Source organism: Polyodon spathula, chromosome 1 (assembly GCF_017654505.1).
Source record: "Polyodon spathula isolate WHYD16114869_AA chromosome 1, ASM1765450v1, whole genome shotgun sequence".
NCBI classification, from domain to species: Eukaryota; Metazoa; Chordata; class Actinopteri; order Acipenseriformes; family Polyodontidae; genus Polyodon; species Polyodon spathula.
The window spans coordinates 28,987,067-29,002,503 of NC_054534.1; the positions used below are offsets into that span (position 1 = coordinate 28,987,067).

The window sequence follows — 15,437 nt, forward strand, 5'->3', positions numbered from 1 at the left end:
GTATAGTTAATATAACAACTTATTGGAATCTGGGCATTTGATTCTGTAGCATGTGTTAGCTGTGTTTTTCTTTATTTTATTTTTTTTTATTGGTTTTGTTCTTTTGAATATAATGTAAAAGGTTGTTCGTAAGTGTTACTTATGTTTGCATGAAAGACAAAAAACACTCAGTTATTGTGCATTATATTTTGCTGTTAACCAAATGACAATGCTTAAGTTTAAGTCGCTCTTCTTTCATGGATTGATGTTGCTGTGTGAAAATATAGCCATATGAAGAAAGACTCCTTTCACCATCCACAGAATTGGTAACTATTAAGTTACATATTTAATATAAATATTTAAGCCTTTCTTGCTAAATTGGTATGTTTTTATGAATGTTTAAATGCTATGCAGGTGTCAGCATCTACATACACACGCTGTTTATATTACATCATGATGTATTGAGTCCTGCTTAGTGTTTTGTAAGCAAAGAAACCCTAATAAGCAAATAGCGTTTGAACATCGTAAAGACTTAACTACAAAGTAAAAAAAAAAAAAGAAAAGCAAACAAAAAAAGTACACACTAAATGACATATTGAAATTAGTGCTGTCACTCGATTCACATTTTTGATGTGTTGATTTGTGGCATTAGTTGATTAACCAGTAGATTCATCCATACACATTTTTAATAAAGGTTTTTTTTTTTGTTCTTGTGGTTTTTTTTTTAATGTAACGATCTTGTAGTGCCTGTCCTGCGTGTAATACTAAAAAATGAATACTCTTCCCTTTTAAAATCGTGTTCAGGGATGTAAGGGTTAAATAAATGTCAGCCAAAGCGTTCTTTTTATTATGGATTTTTTTTTAACAACATCCACAGTAATTTGTTTTCAAGCATTGAAAGTGTTTTTGTGGTACAAAAATTTGTTTGGCATAATTATTTATATACCATTCTTTTCTCGTCCGGTTCCTGAAAATACTTCCAAACGTGGCTTTGCTTCATTTAAAAAATAACAGTTCAGAAAAAAACGTCTGTCATTAACTTTATTACACCACGGAATTGATACCATGCCTCACCTACTAGAGCAGAAAAACAGAGCGCACCAATGAAGCTGTATATGACGATAAATGACTAAAATCAGTACATTAAACAATGCACATTAAACAATTATTAATTCTGCAACTTTGTTATACGTTTGAACTCTAACGTTACGGCTTTCAAACCACTGTGTAAGATCCAGTAGTCCCTTACCATGCACTGCAATCAGGGAGAGTTGAGACACCAGGTGGATATTGCTGCATGCAAAGAAATTATTTTTGATTTTGTAGTGCATCCATTTTTTCCAAGTCTCGAGGTAAGCTTTTTCTTTAAATGCATAAATTTCTAGAACGGCCATATGTGCTCCTCGTAATTAGAGGGTATTTTCTAATTCTCCAGAATTTAATGTGTTGATTGCTTAATTATTCATCAGATCAGCAGGACCCTATTTATAATATATGAACTCACACTTCAGTATCGTTCAAGACAGGAGAAGACCTAAAAAAAAAAAAGATAATCTCCTCTGCTCAGTATATATTTTTATAAGAATATATAACCTTGTGGTGGATTTTGTATATGTAAGTGATCTATTCTATTGAATAGCACCAGGAATTTTACTCATTTTATAAAAATGCTTCACTAACAGCCAAGATTTCCTTATACACAATGGCCTACTAGAAATGATAGCATGGCATCATTTGCAGGTTTCCTGCACCCCATGGCAACATGTGTTTAAGCCAATCACCAGTAAGCATTTTATGGAAAGAGTTCCTTCCTGACTGAAAAGCTGAACTCCATAGGAAGGCTGCAAGTTCCTGGAGCTGAAGTTTTTTATCCATTATGCAAGCACTTGTAACAGTTTACAGAATGTATTAATCATGCAATGAACAGGTAAGTTGTGGAGCATTTTTATCTCAAAACGTTTAACTTGGCTATAAAAAATGTGTGGTTTTTATTAAATACATATATTGTACTCATTGTCAGTTGTATTACATGCATGCTTTTGAATATAATATGTCCACTTTAAAATAAAGTGAAGTGACTGGAGATTGGAATACAAAGCCCACAGAGCAGCTAATTGGGCAATTTATTGGTGTCTCCACTCTCATTTGTAAATATTGTCCAAGTTATTTGATTGTCTAATATAATAACTTTGCAGCAATTTTTTATATTACCAAAATAAACTATGAACTGAATTGGGGACCAGTGATGATGATATCATACCAAATGATAAAACAAACAAAAAAAAAAAAACTATGGTGTATAAATTTGTTATAGCTAGAAATACCCTAACAAGATTCTGGAAATCTGTTAACCAATTGCCATTACTCTTACGTATTTTTGTTATAACAAATTATGGGGTAAATGTGTATATATACTTTTTTCTTTTTTTTTCTCGAATAGTCTGATTGCAGATGAAGGGAAGAGATCTTGCACACTGGAAGAATGTTTAGGTTTTGCAGTTTCATGACCTCCTTGAAACCATTTGTTAGTTTTCATATGTGTTTTCTTCTGATACTACTTCACAACCTGAATCTGGGCTGCCCTCTCTCCAGCCAGCAGTGCTCAGGAACTCGAGTAGAGTGCTGCAGCCTGGGCCTCACATTCGTTCCCAGGAACTTGTCACGCAGCACAGCGGTAGTGCACCTGAGTGGAAATAACATCTCTCGTATATGTGCTGAGGATTTAAGGAGGCTGGACAAACTCTCTGTGCTTTACCTGGACAACACAGGGCTGCTATACATAGAGGACAAAACAGTGAGGCACCTTAAAAAACGATATTATTTATAGTTGAATGACAATCAGATAGAACTTTTAGAGGACTTTCAGATCTTCATTATTTGTGCCTTCATCATAATCAAATACATTTTCTTCCAGATGGAATGTTTGCTGACCTGATTGCGTTATCTGCATCTTCAGGGGAACCGTCTTAAAAAAAAAAAAAAGTTGGAAGTGGCATTTTTTTGGGCATGACCAGTCTTAAAATACTTAATCTTACAAATAATAGGATTTCAAGGATCCTCAACTCAGCATTTGTGAATCTAGGGAAACCTGAGATTTCCCCTCAAGGGAAACAGCCTTGGCCAAATTGCATACAATGTCTTTGCAGGGCTTGGGAACGTCAAGCGCCTAGACCTGTCAAATAATCCTTTGAGTCTGTGCTTCCTTTTGCTTTCAAGGGGCTGGAAAACCTTCAGTATCTCTTCGTAGAACATGCGAAAATAAAACATTGACAAAAATGGATTTGGTAAACTACCCAATTTGAAACAGTTGACCTTAAGTCATAATAATTTGAATTGTATTGGCTCTGATGATTTTGCCTTAATGAGGCAACTGAGATACCAGCACTTAGACAGGAATAACATAAGCCACATTAGGAGTGAGGCTTTTGAGGGAATGGCAGCGTCACTCAAAGTCCCAAATCTAGGACAAAATAATTTGAAATACATGCCTTCTGATGTACTTCAGCCATTGGTTTCACTTATCCATGTGCAGGCAACTAAGAACCCCTGGAACTGCATCTGCCAACTACTTGGATTGCACAGTTTGTTAGTGTCCTCCGTTACGATGAATGTTCATTGCCAACATCCAACACAACTATAGGGGCAAATTATTGCACTATGTTCATCTGAGCAAATTTGGGGTTTGTGTTGTCCCAAATGCCACCATCATCCCTGTGGTATCTTCAACAGCATGTTCATTGATAGAACATGGAGTTCTCATTCTTAATAAAAGTACTTCAGCATTTGCATTCCCCATCTTACGATTATCTAAATCCAAAAGTTATTCTGTGCTTGGGTTGAGGCAGTAGAACATACAAAGCAAGCAACAACTGCTGTGCCACTGTAAATACCAGTCCAGCACCCACCTGTAAACCTAACTACTAAAAATAGAAGTTCTGAAGGTGAAGATGCACCTGTGTCACTGAAACCTTTACTGATTTGTGAGCAAAGGATCGCTAAGCTGAACCAAGGTTTTGATGTTCTCTTAATATTTTTCATCTTTGCGTGTTTACTGATTTTAGCCATGTTGTATAAATTGATCCATCTTAAGTATAGGCTAAAAATGGTGGAAAGGGAGAATGTTTTGGAATATTTAAGAACATAAGAACATAAGAAAGTTTACAAACGAGAGGAGGCCATTCGGCCCATCTTGCTCGTTTGGTTGTTAGTAGCTTATTGATCCCAGAATCTCATCAAGCAGCTTCTTAAAGGTTCCCAGGGTGTCAGCTTCAACAACATTACTGGGGAGTTGATTCCAGACCCTCACAATTCTCTGTGTAAAAAAGTACCTCCTATTTTCTGTTCTGAATGCCCCTTTGTCTAATCTCCATTTGTGACCCCTGGTCCTTGTTTCTTTTTTCCAGTCGAAAAAGTCCCTTGGGTCGACACTGTCAATACCTTTTAAAATTTTGAATGCTTGAATTAGGTCGTCACGTAGTCTTCTTTGTTCAAGACTGAACAGATTCAGTTCTTTTAGCCTGTCTGCATTTGACGTGCCTTTTAAACCCGGAATAATTCTGGTCTCTCTTCTTTGCACTCTTTCTAGAGCAGCAATATCTTTTTTATAGCGAGGTGACCAGAACTGCACACAATATTCAAGATGAGGTCTTACTAGTGCATTGTATAGTTTTAACATTACTTCCCTTGATTTAAATTCGACACTTTTCACAATGTATCCAAGCATCGTTAGCCTTTTTTATAGCTTCCCCACATTGTCTAGATGAAGACATTTCTGAGTCAACAAAAACTCCTAGGTCTTTTTCATAGATTTCTTCTCCAATTTCAGTATCTCCCGTATGATATTTATAATGTACATTTTTATTTCCTGCGTGCAGTACCTTACACTTTTCTCTATTAAATGTAATTTGCCATGTGTCTGCCCAGTTCTGAATCTTGTCTAGATCATTTTGAATGACCTTTGCTGCTGCAACGGTGTTTGCCACTCCTCCTACTTTTATGTCATCTGCAAATTTAACAAGTTTGCTTACTATACCAGAATCTAAATCATTAATGTAGATTAGGAATAGCAGAGGACCGAATACTGATCCCTGTGGTACACCGCTGGTTATCACACTCCATTCTGAGGTTTTTCTTCTAATCAGTACTTTCTGTTTTCTACATGTTAACCACTCCCTAATCCATGTACATGTGTTTCCTTGAATCCCAACTGCGTTCAGTTTGAGAATTAATCTTTTATGCGGGACTTTGTCAAAAGCTTTCTGGAAATCTAAATAAACCATGTCATATGCTTTGCAATTATCCATTATCGATGTTGCATCCTCAAAAAAATCAAGCAAGTTAGTTAGACACGATCTCCCTTTCCTAAAACCATGTTGACTGTCTCCCAGGACCCTGTTACCATATAGGTAATTTTCCATTTTGGATCTTATTATAGTTTCCATAAGTTTGCATATAATAGAAGTCAGGCTTACTGGTCTGTAGTTACCTGGTTCAGTTTTGTTTCCCTTTTTGTGGATCGGTATTACGTTTGCAATTTTCCAGTCTGTCGGTACCACCCCTGTGTCAAGAGACTGCTGCATGATCTTGGTTAGCGGTTTGTAAATTACTTCTTTCATTTCTTTGAGTACTACTGGGAGGATCTCATCCGGCCCAGGGGATTTGTTTATTTTAAGAGCTCCTAGTCCCTTTAACACTTCTGCCTCAGTTATGCTAAAGTTATTTAAAACTGGATAGGAACTGGATGACATGTGGGGCATGTTGTCAGTATCTTCCTTTGTAAAAACTTGTGAAAAGTAATCATTTAATATATTTGCTATTTTTTTTTCTTCATCTACGATTTTGCCATTTGTATCTCTTAAACATTTAATCTCCTCTTTGAATGTTCTCTTGCTGTTGTAATATTGGAAAAACATTTTGGAATTGGTTTTAGCTCCCTTAGCAATGTTCATTTCTATTTCTCTCTTGGCCTTTCTAACTTCCTTTTTGACTTGCGTTTGCAGTTCTGTGTACTCTTTCTGCGTACTTTCTTTTTGGTCCTTTTTTAATGCTCTGTAAAGTGCCTTTTTTCGCTGAATATTTTTTTTAATTGATCTATTAAACCATTTTGGCAATTTAGTTTTACATTTAGATTTGTCTACTTTAGGGATGTAATTGTTTTGCGCCTCTAGTACTACATTTTTGAAGAACAACCATCCTTCTTCTGTGGGTGTTTTCTCTATTTTACTCCAATCTACTTCTGTTAGTCTCTGTTTCATACCTTCATAGTTTGCTTTTCTAAAATTGTAAACCTTAGCTTTAGTCATTACTTTTGGGGTTTTAAAAAACACTTCAAATGAGACCATGTTGTGGTCTGAGTTTGCCAGTGGTTCTCTGACCTCTGTTTTAGTTATTCTATCTTCGTTATTTGAAAAGACTAAATCAAGGCATGCCTCCCCTCTAGTCGGTGCCTTGACAAATTGTGTTAGGAAGCAGTCATTTGTCATTTCCACCATTTCTATTTCATCCTTCGCGCTACCCACCGGGTTTTCCCATTTTATTTGGGGGAAGTTGAAATCCCCCATTAGTATGGCTTCTCCTTTGCTACACGCATTTCTAATGTCATTGTATAACAGATTATTGTGCTCACCGTCTGAATCTGGCGGTCTATAGCATGCTCCTATTATTATGCCCTTTGAATTTTTGTCCGTTATTCTGACCCATATTGATTCGGTTTTATTTTCTTTGTCCAGGTTTAACACCTGGGCTTCAAGACTGTTTCTTATGTATAGCGCTACCCCTCCTCCTCTTCTGTCCTGCCTGTCTTTCCTATACAGTGTATACCCACAAATATTATATTCGTCCCCATCACTCTCAGACAACCACGTTTCTGTAACACCTATCACATCATAGTTACCTGTTAGTGCAGTAGCTTCAAGTTCTAGAATTTTGTTTCTGATACTTCTAGCATTTAGATAAATACATTTAATGGTTGTCTTACCTGAGTTGTTGTTCTTGTTTTGATGCAGTCTCCCTTCTGTTTTTTTGTTGATTTCTCCCCCCTTCCTTTCTAGTTTAAATGCTTCTGAACCTGCTTGAGGATCTTTTCTCCAAGTAGACTGGTTCCCTTGTTATTTAAGTGCAGTCCATCCCGTCTATACAGATAGTCCTCGTTGTAGAATGTGGTCCAATGATCAAGATAGGTGAAGCCTTCCCGTGTGCACCACATCTTCAGCCATGCGTTTTGATTAATTATTTCCAGCTGTCCATATGGTCCTTTGCAAGGTGCTGGTAGTATACCAGAAAATACCACAGTTTTGTTTTTCTCTTTTAATTTCCTTCCTAGCTCTCTGAATTTGTTTTGCAGGGATTTTGGTCTGTCTCTTCCAGTGTTGTTTGTACCGATGTGGACGACTACTACCGGGTTGTCTCCTGTTCGGTCTAGGAGCCTGTCCACGTTCTCAGTGATGTGCTTGACCGAGGCTCCCGGAAGGCAGCACACTGTTGTAGTAAGGGGGTCCAAACTGCGAATTGAACTTGCTGTGTTTCTCAATATGGAGTCCCCAACAATCATGACCTCCCTTCTTTTTGCTGTCTGGTCACCACTGTCAGTGGGGTCCTGGATGTTGTTCCTTTCATTCTCTTGTTGTTGGTTCTGCTCATCAAAATTCTGAAGTGACTCAAATTTGTTGGTTGTTTTGATTTCTGGTGGTTGTGTTTGACGAAGTTTCTTTTTTTCCCTGCTTCTGCCTACCTGAACCCAGCTGTTCTGACCTACTATCTCCCTGGTGGCTTTCAGTCTGTTAGGGGTGATGCAGACTTCCATTAATTGTGGGTGTGCCAGTTCCTCAAGATCCTGTTGCTGTCTCACTTCTTCCAGCTCCATTTCTAGCATACTTACTAGTTTATGCAAATCCTGGATCGCGTGGCACTTTACGCACACTTGGTTTAGCTCTGCAGGGTTTTCTCGGATTTCCCACATCAAGCAGGTGTCACAGATTACTGGCTTGGAGATCATGCAGCTGTCAGCCTGCTTTCAAACTGCTTCTAAACTGCTCTGTACTTTTCCATGCCTGTACTTCTCCCACTCGCTGTCGCTTCCATTTCAGCTTCTATCAGTCAGTACACTACAATGTGAGTGAACCTGCCTTGCTTCCACCAAATCTTCTACCAGCAGCAGCTCCAGATGTGGTAGGAAACAGCACAGCAGGTCAGTTGGGGCCCTTCAAACAAAACAGTGGAAATCAGCCGCAAGTCATTCTTTTTGAACATTCAGTTCTATGATTGTTTGATCTGGACTGATCTATGAAATATTCCATTAGTATATAAAAGCCATTCATTTAATGTTGCTATTTCAGTTTGTAGTTCTCCATCAACAATATATTATTATTATTATTATTATTATTATTATTATTATTATTATTGACTGACTGGGTACATTCAAGTTATTGGAGCCATTGAAATAATTAACTGTGACCTTTGTTGTACTTCAGTTATATAAGAGTATTTACTGTACAATGTCTAACATTACATTTTAAACATAATGTTTTGCGTATATAGCGTATATTTTTTACTTTTTGTTTCCCAAAGCTTTTTTTTTTTTTTTTTTTTTTTTAACTACTATAATAATTATGATGTCTGCATTAGGCCCTTTCCCTTGCCATTGACTTTGATTTCTCAAGTTGGCAGCCTTTAATAACAATTTTGACAACCTATGTAAATCAACTCCATTGTGCCCCTTCAATTTGCTCTATAGAGAAGTTTACCTAGGTGGTTTGTGAAAACTTTGTTTTAAATGCATGCATCTAATAGTCAGGCTGCTTTTGTTGAAGAATGTGGCATCTGGCATTTATAAGACAAACAGAGCCCTTTTAGTTTAGTACACAAGATGTAGATTTGTGTTTTTTGTTATTTTCTTCATTTGTACTTTACTGAAACATGGTGCAAGGTAAGAATTTCAGAAATGTGTGCAATCTTGATACTAATGTCTTTCAGTACGTTTGCATGTGATCAAGTCTATGATAAACTGAAGTCACACAAAATTATTATTGTAAAATTGTGGAACTTTGGATTTTTTTTCTAAAGACCTTGAAATAAAAGAGATTGAATATCTCAAAACTGTTTGGAATACACATTGCTGCTCTTCGTCTGAACAATATTTTTATTTAACCCAGCTTGTTATGGTATAATAATAAAGATCTGCAACAGTGTTGGTTGTTACAGAGCTGTGTATCATGGGTGCATCCAGGATCTAGTCTCATCTGTCAATGTGCTAATAAAATTCAGTGAAGTTCAATCTCGTCTCCATTTCTCATACATTACACGCACCAAACTAAAGAACATGCTGTCACAACTAACCCGTTGAAGAGTATTGACAGCTGAAACAAGTATTTTAAGCAAACAAATTTCTCACAAAGTAATAATCAACAATGTTTCACAAGATTATTATTATTTTTTGGTCGTAACACAAACTGAAAACAGCGTAACACCCATTACAGTCAACCGCTCTGGCGATAACCCTACTTTATAAGTATCTGTCACAGTTTCAACTTAAATGGGTTTAAATATGTTAATGTAAAACAACAATAAAACCTAATGTTTGCGAGTCAAATTGCATTATGGGGGGAAAGGGGAGCCATGACTTTACCGTGTTATAACAGTTTCAGCACTGAAACAGGTCGTGTTGTAAGGGGGTAGTACTGTATTACTTTATTTAAATGAATAATATAACTATCCGTAACTAAACCCATGGATCCATGTAAAACGATCAGTGACTGAAATCTGACATCCATTTTGAATTATTTTATTGTTTCAGACAAATGCAACACAAAATATAACTTCATCCCTTGGACTACATATTATGATGTTATTCAAAATCATTAAGCAGTTCCCATTATGTACCAATATAACCTGAATTTTATTTCTGCCCTCACATAAGCTATGTTCTATAACTTGCCAAGCAAAACTGGTAAACAACAATTATCATGCTTTCCTTTTTCCTCGTCTTGATCTTGATTCGTCTATCTTTTTATGATCAAAAAATGAAGTTGTTGGGCTGTAATATTTATAAAAAGTATTATTGTCTCCAACAATATGGATATAGTTGCTTTAATAATGATGTGCATGGGAATGATATTAAAGTTTGCACATGTGTAGCATCAAAATAAGTTTTCTGAAAGTTGTGTTTACATGACATAAGTGTCTTCACGTCTGGAATTTTCTGATACATTTTCAGAAAACTGTGTTTGCATGACTTTTGATATCGACATTACTTTTCAGAAAACTATATATTCTGAAAAATATCGGAATTCTTATGTTCATGTAAACACCAATTGATCCATGTGCCTCCCTGTTAAACTATAAGAAGCCGCTTACTGTGATGAAATCTTTTAATCTTTGTGTTCCTCTGTTATGCATGTTTGTCTGCAAACAAACTACTTCATTGTACAGATTAGAAGTATTTCACTTTACTACCATTATGTGTTTTGTTTTTTTGATTACTTTTTTTTTCTAATTACTGTAATTGTAGACCTTGTCCATTATATTGTATTATACTGGTTAGTTGTGTATTGCAAAATTGACTTTTTGGTTTTCTGAAATTGCTGTCCAGTTTTTTCTTTATTTTTTTACATGATTTCGATATAATTAAAAAATGAAAAATATGTATTTTAAATATATAACTTAAATATATTTTCTTGGTAAAATATATTGTTATTGTTATTCATGGTGAATGTTTTTTCCATGTCTGTTTTACAGTCTGAATATACATGGTGGTGACATGAGACCTCTGTATAATAAGGTTGACGTTGATTAAACTGCTAACAAACTCAGCCACCAGTATCCGAACACAACAAAACACTGTCACTACCGAAACAAACAATGACCTGCAGATTTAATGTTTTATCTGCAAAAGAGAGAGAATTGTGGGAAAGCAGAATAACACAAGTACTCTCAGAAAAGCAATAAGCAACATGAATTACCTCAGCCACATGCCCTCGATGGCAGGTGTGAGGCAGTTTAGGGTGATGGCTATTGGAAAGGAGAGGCTCTTGAGTGACGAGGAAATCGTACAACTTCATCCTCCAAAAAACCCTAGCATTTTCTAATAAATAAAAATACAGAAGTTAAAAGGAATTGTTAACACTTTGTCAAGTTGGTAAATAAACACTGCTAGTTCTACAGTTCCTGGCTGTTATGTCACCATGTATTATATATATATATAAAACAAGTCATAGTTCAGACTTTAAATCTATAATGAATAGATTTAAACATATTTGTGGAACAGTCCTTCCCATTTTAAATTATAATCTACATATTCAATACAAAGTTGAAGGGTGACTTAATGTATTTTATTTCAAATTTTACATTTAATCTTGCACGTTTTAAGTAGCAGTTTACAATGCAATATCTCTTTCAGAAGTGCACATTTGCACTTCAGCTATTTTGTTTTTACTCTGACTGAGCCTTAATCAGATATGATATATAATTAATATATAATATATAGATATATAATTATATATATATAGATTATAATAATATATTATATATATTCTATATCTATAAATCATTATTGCAAATCATTAAGCTTCTGGTTTGATAAAAGAAAAAGACTAATATTCATTGAAGTTGTAGATTGTTGCAGTGCACATACTCTCATTAATAGTAGATATATGTAATGTTATCCAGTTTTCTTAATTTGTTAGATGAAGATACAGTAACTGAGTTTTGACCTTTTTGCCAATGTATGGAAATAACTTTTGTTACATAATGGTTATCCCAATTAATGCACTGAACTGTGGGAGTGTCCTAAAGAAGACTCCCTATCACCCGTTTTAACTGTCACCTTTACCTGTTTCTTTGCAGCGTCATCCAAGATAAATTCTGTGGAATCATTAATATTTCTGTAGAGGCATTGCATGATGTAATGACGGAAGACCCAGAAACCAGAACCTTTAAAGAGTAAGTAAATTGCAGAGGTATGTTAACATGTTTTAAAACCATGGTAGTCTATGGTAATAGCAAACCATTGAACAAAGTATGGTAAAACTACAAAATGGCCATGTAAATGTACAGTGGTAAACATTTATAAGGGCTGTGCTGTGGATGCAATGTGTACTACCTGCAGAATTTATTCTACATGGCTGTTTGATGTCTGAAACCTCTGAGTCATTTAATGAGAAGCCTTGGTGTTAATTACATTTCATTCCCATAGTGTTCATTTAATGGCCCTTTACTGTGACGCATGAGAGCTTAGCCTCTGTCATATGCTTGAAGTCAAATGGGTGGACAGAAATGTTTATTGACTGCTGTTGGCATTGTATACACCATTTTAAAAATAAGCAGCTTGAGGACCATGTAACTCAAGGCTTTTGTATACCAGGTGACCCAAGGTTTTTTTTTTTTTTTTTCGAAGTCACAATGATTGATTGAGAGAGTCTGTTTAAAGCATCAGTTTTTAAAGAATAACCTTGAACTTTGAAATTGAATTTTGTGAAAACTAGATTACTATCTATAGTTGATTTACAAAGCATATTATTAACAGTCAGCCCATTTAATGAGAAATTTAGACCGTAAATAACAAAGATTTATAAACTCACTTTACTTTTTTGTAAACCATAATGTAGAGACATTTGTTGTGGGTAACCTTAACAGAAATACTCTGATAGCACTATGTAACACAATTTTTGTTCCTGGGTAGTAAGTGTTATTTCCTAATTGCTTATGCCTCAAAAGTATAGAAAATGGCTATTATTCCCCACAAACTTTGCTTTTGTGACCAGGACAGGTAAATTTCAAAATATCACTATTTCAAATAAGAAAACAGGCAAATGTGTGTCTTTTCATTCACATAAAGTCAGAAAAAAACAACATATGAATCCAAATTAACATGTATACTATTAGCTGACTTTATGTGAACGAAAAGACACACATTTGCCCATTTTCCCATTGGAAATAGTGATATTTTGAAATATCACTGTCCTGGTCACAAAAGCAAAGTTTGTGGGGAATAATAGCCATTTTCTATACTTTTGAGGCATAAGCAATTAGGAAATAACACTTACTACCCAGGAACAAAAAAAAATAAATTTTTGTCACACAGTGTTATCATATTGAAATTTCTAGCACCTTGTAGACAATACTAGCGTAGCATCAAAGGGTATGAATACTCTTGAAATTAGCATTTTTGGAGTTCTTCAAAAAAAAAAAAAACTTGCTGAAATAATTGTAGACATCTCTTTCTTGTAACTTTTTTTTTCTCATCCACAAAAGCAAAGTTTTGCTCCAGTAGGTTTTTCCTAAAATTCTTTTTTTGAGAAATTTCTGGAAATATTATACATTTCCATTGGGGTATGCAAATTTTTTACTACTACTGTGTGTGTGTGTATATGTGTGTGTGTGTGTGTGTGTGTGTGTATATATATATATATTATAATATATATAGATACATATATATATATATATATATATATATAATATAGTATGTTAATTTCATGTCATCAGTTAGGTCAGTAGAAATAAACTGCCATATTGTTTTCAACCACTAGGCATATCAGTGATAGATACTTTTCACTTATCCATTTTACTTCATGGTTAAAAAACATTCAATATTATATCACATTCCCCTTAGATTATTCTACTAGGTATGATTTATTTTTGTTCATGAAAATTCACATTTCTTGTATATAACTCTTGTCTGTTTTTTTTAAAACTTTTTATAGCTGTATGCTAATGTCTCACTTTGAGGAGCCCAAACTAACAGAGGATGAGGAGCCTCCCACAGAGCAGGATAAGAGGAAAAAAATGGTGAGTAGACCTGGAGATCTCTGGGGTTGCAGTGTAGAAGCCAGTACTTATTTAGAGATTATGAGGGAAATGCCTACAGCTCACAAACAATTAGCAAGTATCTACTGTTGATATATCAAGAAACATCTGGTTGATTGTAGCAGTGTAGACCTGCCAAGCTGTAATCGCAGGATCAAAATAAAAAAGAAGACTGGGTATGGCACAAGGCCGTAATTAAAGGGTTAGACTAATTATGAAACAATCACAATGGTGTTGTCTAGAGATTCAGCTACAGTACATGTAGATCCTTATTGCAAAAACAGGCAGGTGGTTGGGGCTTGCTGTGAAGATGAATGTCATTCTTTTGATCTCTTCTCCCAAATTGTCTTATCATTGAGTATTAAAAACAAGAACACACAAGAACAAGAGGTTTTTCTTTCCTTTCTGGCAGCAAAACTTTATTGTAACATTTAAAAACCTATTTTTCTTTTGTTCTTGAGGGACCATATGTTCTAATTATTTGTATCCGTATTAAGAATCATTAACACAATGTAACTTCAAAATCACTTTAGACAAGATGGCTAATTTTCAAGGCTATATTGCCTTTTACTCATGGGGGAGGTGTGGTGGTCTCAATTTTGTCCCCAGTAAACAGTGACCTCTTATATGAGCACTACATTTAGCCATTGCCTGGTTAAAGAGTGGAAATGCAAATTCAAATTGGATTTAAATGCATCACATTACCATATTATTAAAATGTGAAGGGGTTTAATGTGATCAGTACTTTTGTAAATGATTAACAATCACTCTGAGCGGGGATTATCAGTTTTTATAAACTCTTTACCGCTGCTACTTCTGCTAATGCCTCAGAAACCGTTTTTTTGTGGTGGCTTCTTGTTTACAGTGGTATAGAAACTCCAGCAAAACATTATGGTGTCCTCCCCTGTGACCTAAGATAAAAGCCATATTGGGCTTGACTTTTTTTGGTTTCCGTGCGATAAAGGCCTAAAGCATTGAGATATTGGCACGTAACAGTGCTGAGTGTAGGTTAAGTTCGACCACTGGCATTGTCCCCTTTTTGTGTCTGTAATTTTTCAGAGTTATATAACACTAATGTATTGGTGACCTTGGCATTGACAGCTTTTGATAATGTTTTTTGGGTACACAGCTGTATTCTATGAAAAACCTCAGATAAATATTATTGATGGTGTTGGCTATTAAAAAGTAACTATTTCACTACCACATGTCAACCTCTTATATCAATAGTACTCACTTTGAGATTGTATCTTTGCCTTTACATTATACTCTGGGAATGCTATAGTTTTGTTCACAAAAATGACCTCCTATATTAAGTTGTGTTAATGGAGTGTGTGGTTTATTTATTTACTTATTTTTACAAAATCCACCCCCAGTATTTTGATAAAAATGTAATACAATGTTTTTTTTTTTGTTGTTTTTTTTTTTTTTATTATTTTGTATTTGTTTGCTTCGATCACTAAGAATGCTAACAGCAATTTAATATAAATGTAGATATCCAGTGTTTCCATGTCCAAAGGGGTAAAACAGGTGGTTTAAGTGACTAGCTTGGTCAATATGATGTTTGACCGCACGTTCTGTGGTAAATCAGCTCAAGTGGTGTAATGAAATTAAAGTTTGACATTTATTGAGGCAAGTGGGGTCTACCAGGCCCCAGCAGGCAA

At 35.2% G+C, this 15,437-nt stretch overlaps 1 protein-coding gene across 1 annotated transcript in view; it reads left to right on the forward strand.

The window, feature by feature from the left end:
- LOC121316904 (importin-11) overlaps positions 1 to 15,437 on the forward strand; it is a 174,426-nt gene that overhangs the window by 132,250 nt on the left and 26,739 nt on the right. The window contains exons 28-29 of the mRNA XM_041252240.1: positions 11,818 to 11,913; positions 13,674 to 13,758. Of these exons, the coding sequence (XP_041108174.1) occupies positions 11,818 to 11,913; positions 13,674 to 13,758 (181 nt within the window). The remainder of the gene's footprint in view (positions 1 to 11,817; positions 11,914 to 13,673; positions 13,759 to 15,437) is intronic.